This window comes from Rhinopithecus roxellana, chromosome 9 (genome assembly GCF_007565055.1).
Source record: "Rhinopithecus roxellana isolate Shanxi Qingling chromosome 9, ASM756505v1, whole genome shotgun sequence".
Taxonomy (NCBI): domain Eukaryota; kingdom Metazoa; phylum Chordata; class Mammalia; order Primates; family Cercopithecidae; genus Rhinopithecus; species Rhinopithecus roxellana.
In genome coordinates this window covers 117,186,238-117,202,119 of record NC_044557.1, presented here as the reverse complement: position 1 = coordinate 117,202,119, position 15,882 = coordinate 117,186,238, and the positions used below count along the sequence as shown (strand labels likewise).

General features: G+C 41.4%; 1 protein-coding gene across 1 annotated transcript in view; it reads left to right on the top strand.

Moving 5' to 3' along the window:
* The window catches only part of UBE2W (ubiquitin conjugating enzyme E2 W), an 83,697-nt gene extending 73,315 nt beyond the window's left edge, over positions 1 to 10,382 (top strand). The window contains exon 6 of the mRNA XM_010365988.2: positions 9,962 to 10,382. Coding sequence (XP_010364290.2) covers positions 9,962 to 9,999 — 38 coding nt within the window. The 3' untranslated portion in view covers positions 10,000 to 10,382. The remainder of the gene's footprint in view (positions 1 to 9,961) is intronic.
* The last annotated feature ends 5,500 nt before the right edge of the window (positions 10,383 to 15,882 follow it).

The window sequence follows — 15,882 nt, the reverse complement described above, 5'->3', positions numbered from 1 at the left end:
ATGTAAATTGCTTTTCAATAAGAACTGAAGCTTAATCATATTATTTTCTGAGAATTCATTATCAAAATCAGCTACTATACTGTTCTGTGTTGTAGTAATGCCCTTACTGCCTGTGCATGATTGAGGTCTGTGAAGAAGGTGTCTTTTAATCTGCACCAACTGGCCCCAATCCTCTTTGCAGTCTTTTTTAAATTTTTAAAAATCCGTCCTTTCTTTTTCTTCTTATTTTTCTGTCTCTTCCCACAGATGTCCAGTGTATCAGTCTTCTTCCACAGTTTCCTTTTCTAACTTCTAATTCTCTTTTTTTTCCTGAGGTTAGGGAATCTACAGAAGGAAGATTATTAAAATTATGCCATGAATTTTTGAAAAATTTAAAATGGCTCTCCTTCCTACAAATAAAATACATGTAATTTCTGATACTAATTTCAGTTTGTCAGTAGATGGCTAAATTTGTTGAATAATTGACTGCTTGGCAAATGAGCTGTTAGCTGTAATTAGTTCTTCAGTACTAATATTAAGGAAATTTTATTATTTTTGGATGAGGACTCTCCCAAAGCCAAATTATTGCCCAAGCAAATTATTTATTTTTCCATTTAAATTTCTAAGTCATTTTGAGATGTGGAATGATTATTATTTTTATTATTTATTTATTTATTTATTTATTTATTTTTGAGACGGAGTCTTGTTCTGTCACCTGGGCTTTAGTGCAGTGGCACAATCTGGCTCATTTCAACCTCCGCCTCCTGGGTCTAAGCAATTCTCCTGCCTCGGCCTCCTGAGTAGCTGGGATTACAGGCATGCGCTGCCACACCTAACTAATTTTTGTATTTTTAGTAGAGACAAGGTTTCACCATGTTGGCCAGGCTAGTGTCGAACTCCTGACTTCAAGCTGATCTGCCCACCTCAGCCTCCCAAAGTGTTGCGATTACAGGCATGACCCACTGCACCCAGCCTGGAATCCTTTTTTAAAAATAATTTGTGCGAGACTTGCTTTCTCAACATAAATTGTGTGGGGGTTGTTTTTGTTTTTTGAGACAGGTTCTTTCTCTGTTGCCCAGGCTGGAGTGTGCAGTGGAACAATCATTGCAGCCTTGACCTTCTTGGCTCAAGCAATCCTCCTGCCTCCCGAGTAGCTGAGTGAGTCTACAGGTGTGTGCCACCATGCCTGAATGGATATGTAGTTTTTTTTTTTTTTTTTCTGTTTTTTGTTTTTTGTTTAAGACACGAGGTCTCACCATGTTGCCCAGGCTGATCTTGAATTCCTGGGCTCAGGCATTCCTCCTGCCTCAGCCTCCCAAAGTGCTGGGATTACAGGTGCAAGCCACCATGCCTCATCTGTTTGCTGATTTAAGACAGGTTTATGTGCATTATTATCTTTAGAGGCACATAGAATCTAGACATATACTTGAAACTTGGCTCTCTATCCTGAAAGTTGAAGTTAGAGTTCTTTGATCCTGGTGAGATGTTAATTGTAATTTTAATTTTCACATGTTAATATTGTGACTTGTATTTTGTGGTGAGTCTCTAAAATGATTAAATGACTATTTTTTTTATGAAAAATTTTTTGTTAATAAAATATGAGAGTATTTTGAGTATGTGGAAGGAAAGCCTGAATAGAAGCTGATCTATCTTAACTTACCTCAATAACTCCAGTTTTAATATGGTGAGTGAGGAGTTGACTGGGAAAAGGAGAGATCCAGTTCTTGTTCTAGTCCTTGGCACATACACTCTCTGGGTTTTGAGAAAAGGATGGCCCTACCACAGTTCTAAGTTGTTTTCTCAAAGGCAAAAGCATGATTTTGAAATGACATCACTTGTCAGATTTTCTGATATGTGGATTGAATAATCCTGCATCTTTTGAAGCCTGAAACATACAATTTAAAGCCTGAAATCTACCATAACGAACTTGGTAAATTTTGTCAGATACCATGAAAATGCACCTCTTCATAATTAACCACAGATTGTTTATGTAAAGGCAAATTCGTGGTCAGGCTCAAGGTAAAATAATTATTTGAATGGATTATTGGGTTGATTAGTAGCCAAAAACTAAATGCATGTTCAGGTCAAAATGAATTTGTTCGTTTTAGTTGGTACCATTTTCCTTTTATTATTCAGAACTACAGATTGTGCATTTTATTAATAGGAATGAAAGCTCATGCTTGGAGATTTGAGTAGGGTGGATGTATATATTTTATAAATTCAAGTTGCAAAATATGTAAAGTCACTACTTTTTAAATAGAATATAAATGTTAAAACAGACAAATCTATGTTATATATTTTTTAATACATGTATCAGACTTGTTAGTTGAATGCAGATAACTTTGTGTGCTTTATGGAATTTCATAACTTTTAATAATAAAGCAGTTGTCACTGGATTTTTTTCTGTAAACTTGAATACTAAATGGGATAGATACCAGACCTTTTTGGTTTATGATGTAAAACTTTATTTGTACAGTAGTTTCTTTTCACAAAAGACTGAATTTTAAAGGATTATAGAAACAGGAACATGTCCATTTCCAAAATGAGTGCAACAGAATGAAGATAGTCACTCAAACCATCTATTTAACACATCACCTTTATGTAATATGTAGCTAGTTTTAGTGTTTATGTTTTAATAAGTCCCAATTAAAGACTGAGCGTTTTCAGAGAAGATGGAAATGGAGACCCAGGCACTTGTTTAGAGTTATCGTGAGTCCGATGTTTCTGAACTTCAAGTTGTACAATTAAGGACATACTGTAAGAACTTCTGGATGCTTTCTGGAGTATACAAACAGATCAACTAATGACTTAAATGAGTGACTCTTGAAGCTGCAAGAAGAGGAAGGAAATAACCACAAGAAGGGGCTATCTCAGCGTCTGTTATTTCTGACAGGAAGAATTAAATATACTCTGCTGGTAATTTCTAAGTGTTCTTTTCTACAGGGGATCTGCTTGCCTTAGGAGCACCTTAGTCCTCATTGAGGCAGCCACTCTGCCATAAAAACGATCATGTCTCAAACTGTTCCTGCCGTCCAACACAACTACGTTAGTAGATGGTTAGATAAATATATGAACCATCTTCTTTTGTACTTTGATGGTGCCCTTTTCCTTTATTATAATCCTTAAAGTAATTTCTACTTTCCATAGTGGGATTTGACTTTTCTCCACTACTTTAAGCTACTCTGGATAAGTGATTCTGTTTATGTCCTCCCTGTATTTCTTACTGATTTTCACACTAACATAACACATAACAAAATTAAACATAAGCTAAATTGAAGGATCAAGTGACACAGCTAAGAGTTTTGTGTACTTGGATAATAAAGCTCAAAGCCACAGTGGTTATCTGTCCTGTTGGGAGCCCCTTTCAATCAGTTTTTTAGTTGCCTGTGAGATTTATTTTTAATGTTTGCCTGCATGATGCAGAATACATAAGTGGGAATCCCTACACCCTTTACAGTTAAGTGGATTATGGAAATAATAAGGAAAGTTTATCCTAAGGTAGGAAGTATCTTCTCATGTGTGTACCTGGCCTTCAAGGACTTAATGTGGGTGAATATATATCATCAGACAAGATCCTAATATAGATGGCTGTATCCTGCAGATAGCCAATTCAACATTAAAATTTTATGTCTCCATACCCCAATGAAAACATTTTTTTATCCTGCTATAATTTAATGACATTCCTGTCCAACCTAGTTAACCAAGCAGTGATAGTAGTCCTCTCGTATTTTTCAGGTCCTGTTGAGTGTAACCTTAAAATGTCTCTGAGATTTCTACCTTCTCTCCAGTCTCATTACCATTAGGGCCTTTCACTACCTGGCCTTGGTGTCCCTAGGCTGCTCTTCAGCCATCCACAAACCTTGTTTCATAAGCAGTAGCAATGCAACGCTCCACTGTCCTCTGCTAATGTTCTTCCCTGTTCCTAGAATGTTCATGATGTGCGTTTCTACCTGAAAGGTCTAGTTCAAAGGTAGCTGAAAGGTTATCATCCATGTCCTTTCTTCTCTCCCTACCACTCATCTATCCTGAACTTTTTAACAGTAGGGACGGTGTTGCAATTGTGTTTGTGTCCCTAGCACATAGCACACGGTACCTAGTATACAGTACCTGTAGCACATAGGCATTTAATAAGTGTGTATTGAATTAACTTGGTTATACTTGTATTTTTATCCTAGCTTTCTCAAAGAAACTTAGGTGCTAGCTATTTTGAAACATAATCAAGAACCACCACCTGAGTAAAATGTTACAGCAGAACCCTGCTCTTTCTATCCCAGAGAGTTTGAGTAAATTACTTTTAAATAAATCATTAATCATTCTTCATTGGTTTTGGCTTCTTTTTTATAGGTGTTTCTCATATCTTTATCTCAGGCAAATTGCTTGTCACAAATTAATTGTTTTAAACTAAATACATCTCAGGAACCATAAAATCATAAAGGTAAACCTGATATAAGGTTAAAAACCAACATTAAGCAGATAATTATTGTGTACCTTTCATGTGCCAAGAAGGATGGCAGATAAAGTATATATCTTCAAAGGGCTTATGTAATAAGGGGGATAATAAATAGAAAAGCATATCTCAAAATGTTACAAGCCTTAAGAGGTGCAGATAGTTTCTGATTATCACAGAAACATGTCTGCCAAAAGTATTGTAACGCATAAAGATAGGCTAGGCACAGTGGGCGGGTGGATCACAAGGTCAGGAGCTTGAGACCAGCCTGGCCAACATGGTGAAACCCCGTCTCTACTAAAAATACAAAAATTAATGGTGTCTGTAATCCCAGCTACTTGGGAGACTACGGCAGGAGAATAGCTTGAATCCGGGAGGCAGAGGTTGCCGTGAACTAAGATCACGCCATTGCACTCCAGTCGGACAGCGAGACTCCATCTCCCAAAAAAAAAAAAAAAAAAAAAAAAGAGACACAAAGGGGACTCCAAAAGGGAGCGGGGGATGGGTGCCAGGGTTGGAAAAACTACCCACTGGGTACTGTGTTAGCTATTTGGGCAATGGGTTCAATAGAGCCCAAACCCCCAACATTAGGCAATAGATCTGTGTAACCAACCTGCACGTGTACCCTCTGAATTTGTTTTCTTTTTTTTTGAGACGGAGTCTGGCTCTGTCGCCCAGGCTGGAGTGCAGTGGCCGGATCTCAGCTCACTGCAAGCTCCGCCTCCCGGGTTTACGCCATTCTCCTGCCTCAGCCTCCCGAGTAGCTGGGTCTACAGGCGCCCGCCACCTCACCCGGCTAGTTTTTTGTATTTTTTTTTTTTTTTTTTTTTTTTTTTTTTTTTTTTTTTTTTTTTTTTTTTTTTTTTTGAGACGGAGTCTCGCTCTGTCGCCCAGGCTGGAGTGCAGTGGCCGGATCTCAGCTCACTGCAAGCTCCGCCTCCCGGGTTTTACGCCATTCTCCTGCCTCAGCCTCCCGAGTAGCTGGGACTACAGGCGCCCGCCACCTCGCCCGGCTAGTTTTTTGTATTTTTTAGTAGAGACGGGGTTTCACCATGTTAGCCAGGATGGTCTCGATCTCCTGACCTCGTGATCCGCCCGTCTCGGCCTCCCAAAGTGCTGGGATTACAGGCTTGAGCCACCGCGCCCGGCCAGTTTTTTGTATTTTTTAGTAGAGACGGGGTTTCACCATATTAGCCAGGATGGTCTCGATCTCCTGACCTCGTGACCCGCCCGTCTTGGCCTCCCAAAGTGCTGGGATTACAGGCTTGAGCCACCGCGCCCAGCCTGATGGGCCAGGCATGATGGCTTACACCTGTAATCCCAGCACTTTGGGAGGCCAAGGCAGGTGAGTCATTGAGGCCAGGAGGTCGAGACAAGCCTGGCCAACATGGAGAAACCCCATCTTTACTAAAAATACAAAAAAGCTGGGCATGGTGTCACACGCCTGTAATCCCACTGTTTGGGAGGCTAAGGCACAAGAATCACTTGAACCTGGGAGGCAGAAGTTTCAGTGAGCTGAGACCATGCACTGCACTCCAGCTTGGGTGATAGAGCGAGACTCCATCTCAAAAAAATAAAAATACTGTCATGATCTGAAAAATGTAAACTTTGTAGATGAGTTTCAGGAAAGAACAGAGTTCCCAAGTACAAAATGCTAGGACAGGAGAGGAAGTTGCATGAAGATCAGTACAAAGGACTGTGTGACTGATTGAGGGTGAGCAAGGTATTTGGGATGATATAGGTCCTTGTGAGTCAGGGTAAGACTGAAGTTATTTGGTCCTTCAGTTTCCGCTAGCTGAGAGATGAGCCCAGCAACTAAGAGTTGCTTTTGTCCTCCGGGAATTTATCAATTGGGAAGAAATCGTTATGAAACTAAGCCACTGTGTGGGCAGTATCACAAGGATAGTTGCCCAGGACATGCCTAAAACAAGGAGCCTGAACTACTACCCCAGCATCCCACCCACCAAGAAATAATTTAAAGCTAGACCCAATGGGTCTACTTCATAGTAAAGATCAGCTAAGTAAACCAGCCATGATTCAGATTTGCACCCACTCTAGGGTGGTTCAGGGAATGTCAAGCCTTGGACTTGGATTAAGGTGTGGTCCCTGACTGGCAGTGTCCTCAGGAGATGACATGCGGAAGCAAATGAAAATCCTCTCTGGAGGAAGATACTTTCTTCCTAGGACATAAAGTTATCACATTCTAGGAAATAAGACACCATGATTAACAACCAGCAGAAACAATATAAACAGAACTAGCAAGCATTAGAGGAGTTTGACATGATCTGATAGGGTTTGCTGCTCTGCCTGCCATAACTTGGGATCTTCTGAAGAATGAGAACCTATCTTGTTTGTCTTTATACTCATTTAAATATTGAATGCCTACTGAGTCTCAAGGAACTATGATCAGGCAGGGAAGGCAGACAGGTAATTGAAATACAGTTTGACACTTGGTGTCCTGGGGTAATCACAGAGTACTGGGTGAGCATCAAGGCAGGAAAAATCAACACAGGGAGTCCAAGAAAGAATTCAGGGAATGTGATGAAATGCAGGATGAGTATTTGCCAGGTAAAGCTGGGAGAGTGACGATGAGGGCATGTATAAGTACCCACTGCAAAGGTCCAGGTATGAGAAAGAACAGTGTGGTGGGAGCATTGAATTAGAATGATAAAAAACCATGTTATGGCCAGGTGAAGTGGCTCATGCCTGTAATCCCAACACTTTGGGAGGCCAAGGCAGGCGAATCACCTGAGGTCAGGAGTTTGAGACCAGCCTAGCCAACAGGGTGAAACTCGTCTCTACTAAAATACAAAAATTAGCCAGGCCAGTGGCACGTGCCTGTAATCCCAGCTACTCGGGAGGCTGAGGCAGGAGAATCGCTTGAACCAGGAGACAGAGGTTGCAGTGAGCTGAGATCGCACCACTGCACTCCAGCCTGGGCAACAGAGCAAGCCTCCATCTCAAAAACAAAAACCATGTTATAAAGTTTTGACTTAATATTGTGGGCAAAGGGACTGGTGGAATGAGATTTGCACTTTGGAAAAATTACCTTGGCCTTGGCTGTAGTCTGGAGAATGGATTGGAAGAGTCACAGAGCTGGGAATGTGGGGATGGGAGCAGAACCCAAGAGGCTTTTTCAGTAATCCACAAAAAGGATGATGGCTTGAATTGATTATAATATGAACTATTGGAATAAAGACAGACATAATGGAGCAGAATAGAGAGTCCAGAAATACGGCCAATTGGTTTTCAAAAAAAGATGCCAAGGCAATTCTGGGTGAAGCAACAGTCCATCCAACGAAAGGCATTAGAACATTCGGACAGCCATATGCAAAAAACAAAAATCTTACCTAACACTATATACAGAATTAGCCCAATATGAATCATAGACCTAAATTGAGAGCACAAACAATAAAACTTCAAAAAGGAGAAAATCTGAGGTCTTGGATTTGACAAAGATTTCTTAACTATGACACAAACTCTAAAAGAATGAGTTGGACTCATCAAAATGTAAAACGGGTTCTTCAAAAAACAAACTATAAAAACAAGACAATATCTTTGCAAATTATGTTGATATATCTGATAAAGGATCTATTTATAATTTTTTAAGAACTTAAAATTCAATAACAAAACCCAATGAAGTAATGGGCAATTTTGTTTTTTTACACGAACTGATATGTAACCAAAGAGAATGTAGGAATGGCAAACAAACACGTGGAACGCTGCTCAACACCCTTAGTCCTTAGCAAAATACAAATAAAAACAATGATAAAAACGATGAGATCCCACTACACACCAACTGCATTGACCATACCAAGTTTTGCCAAGGATGTGGAGCAATGGAAACTCTCCTACACTGCAGGTGGGAATTTAGAATTGTATAACCACTTTGGAAAATAATTTGGCAGTTTCTTTAAAAGTTATGCACATACCTACTATACAAATCAGCCATTTCACACCTAGCTATTTGCCCAAGAGAAAAGAAAGCATGTGTCCACAAAAGGCCTCGTACACTAATGTTTATATGAAACATAAAACATTTTATGTTTTATGTAATCTGCCCAAACTAGAAACATCCCAAATGCCCATCAATAGGTGAACAGATAAGCAACTCTCCATACAAGGGAATAATTCAGCAATAAAATAGGAACAAACTATTGATACATGTAATGAAGTTGATGAATCCTGATAAATCTTGGTATGCTGAGTGAATATAGCCAGGCCAAAAAGCATACATCCTGTATGGCTTTATTTACATAAAATTCTAGAAAACGCATCCTTAGTTACAGTGACAGAATTTGATAAATGTTTGCATAGGGAAATGGGACAGTGGGAAGGGGAGATTACAAACGGGAAGAAACAAACTTTTGGGAATGATACATATGTTCATTATTTTGATTGTCTTGGTTTCACAGATGTATATGTCAAATTCATCAAATTATACATTTTATTTGTAAATTATTGTACATTATACCTCAAAAAAAAATTGGTGGCTCATGCCTGTAATCCTAGCACTTTGGGAGGCCAAGGCAGGCAGATCACGAGGTCAAGAGATCGAGACCATCCTGGCCAACATGGTGAAACACCGTCTCTACTAAAAATACAAAAAAAATTAGCCTGGCCTAGTGGCACATGCCTGTAGTTCCAGCTACTCAGGAGGCTGAGGCAGAAGAATCACTTGAACCCAGGAGGGGGAGGTTGCAGTGAGCCAAGATCATGTCACTGCACTACAGCCTGGCAACAGAGCAAGAGTCTGTCTAAAAAAAAAAAAATTAGGAGGCTTTTAGTAATAAAGACAGGATGGTGATGGCTTGAAATAGGGTGTGAGAAAGTGGACAAATTCAGCCATAATCAAATTGCCCAAATTCACACACTTTAAATGTGATGGAGCTAGAATTTAAAACCTGAGTCTAGCCTGGGCAACATGTTGAAACTCCATGTCTGCAAAAATATAAAAATTAGCTAGGCATGGTGCTGTGCACCTGTGGTCCCAACTACTTGGGAGGCTGGGATGGGAAGATCACTGCACTCCAGCCTGGATGACAGAGCGAGACACTGTTTAAAAATTAAAAAAAAATAAAAAAAAAAAACCCAAACCTGAGTCTGACAAATTCCAAAATCCATGCTCAAAGTCAGTACATTTATACTTGAGATAACCACTATGTTTTGGGCTTGGACAAATGAGTTGAGGGTGATAGTTTTCACCAAAGAACAAAGTGAAGAAGCAGGTTTGGGAGAAAAGGAGGTGTGTTTACATTCTCCCATTGTACCAAGTATGGTAGTTTATACAGTCAATTAGTAAGTGGAGACGGGAGCTGAAGTTTTTAGGCAGCAATGGTAGTGAAATATTTAGTGTGATGATGTTAGTCAGTTTGTAGGTTAATTGCCCATTAACTAATCGCTGGAAAATAATTTAATACTTTTTTTTTTTGAAACCAAAAAGAGACTTGGGAGACGGAGGTTGCATTGTGCCACTGCACTCCAACCTGGAGGTAGAGTGACATCCTGTCTCAAAAAAATTAATTTTTTTTTCAGAACTGAAATCTGCCTTCATACTATCTATTACAGATTGAATTGTGTCCTCCAATAAGATGTGTTGAAGTCTTAACTCCCAGTACCTCAAATTGTGACCCTATTTGGAAACAGAGTCATTGCAGATGTCATTAGTTGAGGTGAGGTCATACCGAAGTAGAGTGTGGCCTTAATCCAATAGAATTGGTGTCCTAAGAATTGGAGAAGAGACTCACACACACAGTGGGAGAACACCATGTAGTCATGGAGTCATGTATCAACAAGCCGGCAAATGCCAGGGATTGCTGGGAACATCAGAGGCTGGAAGAAGCAGGGAAAGGTTCTTCCCTGGAGCTGTGGGAGAGACCATGATTCTGCTGATACCTTGATCATGGATTTCCAGCCTCCAGAAATGTGAAACAATAAATGTCTGGTTTCTTTTAAGCCATCCAGTTTCAACTACTTTGTTACAGCCGCCCTAACAAACACACACGCACTATCTCTTTTTTCTAGTTCTGTCTTCTGGAGACACGGAATAAGTCCTGGTTTCTTTTCCAGATATTTGCAGGTGTTTTGAGAACATATTTCAAGAACATATTTCATGACACAGTGAGGAAAACATCTCCTTTACTGGTTTTTAATGAGATACATTTTCAAATCCTTGCATTATGCTTTTGTAGGGTCAAATGATATTCTATAGATGTTTGCATTAGGAGAAAGTGTTTGCTGTTGAAAACAAGCTTGAAAAACATTTTTTTTCTTTTCTTTCTTTCTTTTTTTTTTTTTTTTTTTTTTTTTGAGATAGAGTTTTACTCTTGTCACCCAGGCTGGAGTGCAGTGGTGCCATCTTGGCTCACTGTATCCTCCGCCTCCCGGGTTCAAGCAATTCTCCTGCCTCAGCCTCCCAAGTAGCTGGGATTATAGGCACCCACCACCATGCCCAGCTGAGTTTTGTACTTTTAGTACAGACGAGATTTTGCCATGTTGGCCAGGCTGATCTCCAACTCCTGACCTCAGGTGATCCACCTGCCTCGGCTTCCCAAAGTGCTGGGATTACGGGCATAAGCCACTATGCCCGGCCTGCTTGGCTAATATTTTAATTTATTTGTAGAGGCAAGGATCTCACTGTGTTGCCCAGGCTTGAATTCACGTTTTTTGGCAGCCACATCACACAAGATTTTGATTGGTAAAAGCCACGTCTTTTGTGTTTGTTATATCTGTGTAAATAGTTTTATTTTTGTTTATTTGTTTTGGTCCCAAGTAAAGTATGTTAATTATTCCTATAAGATGTCATCTCACACCAGGCATGGAGGTCCATGCCTGTAGTTCCAGCTACTCGGGACGTTAAAGCCATGGGATAGCTTGAGGCCAGGAGTTTGAGGCCACTGTGTGCTATGATGGAGCCTGTGGATAGCCACTGCACTCCTGCCTGGCAACATAGCGAGATCTTGTCTACAATAAAAGGAAGCTTTCATCTCGTTTGGTTTTACCCTTCTATTGAGACTTTTTGTTTGTTGGTTTTGTTTTCTTTTTTTTTTTTTTCTGACCCTGTATCCAATAGTGTTTAGTTTTCTTATTCTGTCATGCAAACTATTAGCTCTTCGTCTTGCTCCCTCTTGATTAATATCGCATCTAAGCATTTGTTCTACATCTTTTCCGTGTTTTTTTGTTTGTTTGTTTGTTTGTTTGTTTTTTGAGACAGAGTCTCAATCTGTTGCCCAGGCTGGAGTGCAATGGCGCAATCTCAGCTCACTGCAAATTCTGTCTCCCGGGTTCAAGCGATTCTCCTGCCTCAGCCTCCCGAGTAGCTGGGACTACAGGCATGTGCCACCACGCCAGAATAATTTTGTATTTTTAGTAGAGATGGAGTTTCTCCATGTTGGTCAGGCTGGTCTTGAACTCCCAACCTCAGGTGATCCACCTGCCTCGCCCTCCCTGCCCTCCCAAAGTGCTGGGATTACAGGCGTGAGCCACTGCACCCAGCCGGGACAGGGTCTTGTGCTCTGTCACCCAGGCTGGAGTGCAGTGGCATGATCTTGGCTCACTGCAACCTCTGCCTCCTGGGTTCAAGTGATTCGCCTGCCTCAGCCTCCCAAGTAGCTGGGATTACAGGCATGCACCACGTCTGGTTAATTTTTGTATTTTTAGTAGAGACAGGGTTTTGCCATGTTGGCCAGGCAGGCCTCAAACTCCTGACCTTAGGTGATCCATCTGCCTTGCCTTTTCAGTGTTTAAAAGCAAAGTAAAGACATAAGCCTACAGCATACCATTTATTATCTCATTTAGTGTCTTCAGCTCAGCATATTATTTAAGCATTGTAACTACTATCACACATCATGCTACTATCACTCGAGTTATCTTTCTATAAGGTAGCCCCCCTTATTCACGGTTTTGATTCCCGTATTTTCAGTTGTCCACAGTCAAAAATAGGTCCAAAAATAGGTGAATACAATACAATAAAATATTTTGAGAGAGAGACCACATTCACATAACTTTTATTATAGTATATTGTTGTAATTGGCCTATTTTATTATTAGTGATGATTGTTCATCTCTTACTGTGCCTAATGTAGAAGTTAAACTTTACCATAGGTATGTCTATGTAGGAAAAAGCATAGTATATAAGGGATTTGGTACCATTGGCAGTTTCGGCAACTCACTGAGCATTTTGGAACGTATCCCCCGTGGATAAGAGGGAACTGCTATATAAGTTTATCAAAGAAAGGAGATACTGGTTGTTCTGGTGTGACTTGTTTTTGGTGAATTCAAGCAGGTTCCAAATAGTCATTCCTTTGGTTTCTATTTGAATTAGTGAATTCCACACGTATTATTTTCCATTTTCTGGTCTGTTGAAATATACACATTCTAGTCTAAGAGAAAAGTGTCTTGAGTGACTATGAGGCGGGTGCAGCAGCTGTGGGGACCTGCCGTGCCCTGCCTCCATGAAAGAACTTGCTGGAAAGCTGCAGGCAGTGTGGCAGCAGCTGTGGGATCTGCCTCAGTTTCAGAGCCATGGCCACACTTCTTCCACACAGCCCTCAGCCAATGACTGAGCATGGTGGGGGCCTGGCCATTTCTGCTCAGGATGGCACTTCTCTAACACGTAATCCTTGCTCTAAACCTCCACATTGGCTGGCAAGAACTTGTCAGAACTGCCTCCCAGTCCAAAGCTCTGTCTGTCCAAATTTGCCTCTTCTTTACCTTCCCAGGTTTCAGATCTGCATCATTGTTTGGTTTTCTCAGCCCAATCCTCTTCCTCTGTCTTTCACAAACTTACTCCCCTAACAAACCTCTTGCCCTCCTAACTCCAGTGTCTGCTTCCTGGAGGACCCAAATCAACACAGTTGGCACTGGGTGTGGTGCAAGAAGAAGGTACTAAATGGGACATTGAGACCTAATCACTTACTGTCTGTCAGACAGTGAGGACTCCATTCCAGATGGCATGTTTTTAATTACAAACTTCTATATCGAGCTGAGATGAAGCAACAGGGACTGGATTTAAAGAACTAAAAAGCCTGAAAGAACTAACAACTCAGATGAAATATATGAAACAATAGTTTTCAAAACATTGGCTAGCAAGCAAAAAAGGGCGTCAGTCACTGAAAGAAGGAAAACAGACGGAGTGAGCCCTACACCTGTCCTAGCTCCCTGCCTGGACAATGCTCCCGACTGCTGGAGCACAGGGAAGCAGGCATAGCCCAGCCATCCTCCTGACCTGGGGAGACAAAGCCGGAAGTCCAGGGAGGCTCAGGGTGACTGGAGTCCTCAGGTCGGAGTACTAAAGAGGAGAGGGCTTTGTAGAGAGAGGGCCCCAGGGATCTCAGAGGGCAGCCAGTGCGGCTTCAGCATGTGCGGGAGCTGTGAAGCTGGGGAAGGAACCACTGAAAATGAGCCATAGGCAGAGATCACACAAAGCTAGGAAGAGCTTGTGTTCCCTCCAGCCAGAGTGCAAAACCATGCAGTTCAAGGGGCATAAGGTGGAATATTCAGAAAGCATTGCCTATTATTGAGGAAAAATTAATCCTTAATGAATTATCTAAAAAATGTAAAAAGCAGTTTCAAGAGGATTACTCTTTCCACATAACTAGACTACATTGCAGAACAAAGCTCTAGAATATTTCTAACAAGTATTTTATGTATATAATATATAAATAATTATTATATATAATTATATATAAATTCATATATATGTGTGTGTATATATATATGAACTAGCACCCAACATTCCAGCTGATGTCACATTATCTACATTGGGATCCTTTTGTCCTAGAAGGGTGTTGTGGGTTGAACTGTGTGCCCCTCAGATTTGAAGTGAGATGCCTTCTCCATTAGTCCGTGTGGTCCCTGGCTATGCCCTTCAATTTTGTGTGTACCTAGTACCTCAGAATATGATCTTATTTGGAGATAAAGTCTTTACAGAGTTAGTCAAGTTATTATGAAGTCATTAGAACAGCATTAATGTAATGGGACTGGTATTCTTTCTTTTTTGGGGTGGGGGGGACAGGGTCTTGCTCTGTCACCCAGGCTGGAGTACAGTGGCACAATCTAGGCTCACTGCAGCCTTCGACTCCCGGGCTCCAGCAATCCTCCCACCTCAGCCTCACTGGTAGCTGAGACTACAGGTGCGCGTCACCATGCCTGGTTAATTTTTTTTGTAGAGATGGGGTTTTGCCATGTCACCCAGGCTGGTCTTGAACTCCTGGGCTCAAGTGATCCACCCACCTCAGGCTCTCAAAGTGCTGGGACTACAGGCATCAGCTACCATACCCAGCCTGGTGTTCTTACAAACAGAGAAATTTGGATACAGAGACACACACAAAGGGAAGAAGATGTGAAGATTCAGGAAGAATGTGAAGATAGTCTTCTATAAACCAAAGAGAGGCTTGGGACAGACCCTACCCTCTCAGTCTTCACAGGAAACCAACCCTGCCCGCACCTTGAACTTGGACTTCTAGCTTCCAGAGCTGTGAGAAAATAAATGTCTGTTGTTTAAGCCATCCAGTTTGTGGTACTTTATTATACAAACTAGTACAAACAACCCTAGTAAACTAGTACAAAGGGCATGCAATTAATTCTCACTGGAGTAACACGCTCTGTCACTCTCACTGGAATAACACTCTCTGGGTGTTGGTTTACCTTTTCTGCCTGCAAAGTCTATCAGCCAGCATCACTCTCTGGGGTCTTATGCAGTGCCTGATTCACAGGCATGGATCCCACACAACAGAGCATCTGACCAAGAGACCTACTTCACAGCACAACTCCAGAGGTCACATAGCCTATCACACAGCACCACCAAAGTAATCAGCCTGAAAGAACATTAGCACTGCTTACTGGAGGAACAGCTGACTTGTTGGTTTGGAAGCAACACTCTCCAAAGATGGGTGCCATCTTCCGAGATGCTGTATTTGCACTTGACTCACAGGCCTATTTATGGGGCGTCGTTTCTAAGAGGAAGACTATATGGGTCCTGGAACAATGGCCCCCATCCAAGGGGTTCCATTCTTGACAGGAAACACCGCAAGAGTCCCATTGAGGCTGAGTGTGGTGGCTCATGCCTGTAATCCCAGCACTTTGGGAGGCTGAGCCGGGTGGATCATTTGAGGTCAGGAGTTCAAGACCAGCCTGGCCAACATAGTGAAATCTCATCTGTACTAAATATACAAAAACAAAAAAAAGAGTAGCCGGGCTTGGTGGTACACGCTTGTCATCCCAGCTACTTGAGAAGCTGAGGCAGGAGAATTGCTTGAACCTGGGAGGCATAGGTTGCAGTGAGCCGAGATTGTGCCACTGCACTCCAGCCTGGGCAACAGTGCGAGACTCTGTCTCAAAAAAAAAAAAAAAAAAAAAAAAAGAGTCCCATTGAACTCTAAATTTTTGCTACTGTCTTAGTACTTGGATTCCTGTGTCCAGAAGCAGGCTGTAAAGAAGGTCATCTTGGTAGGCGCA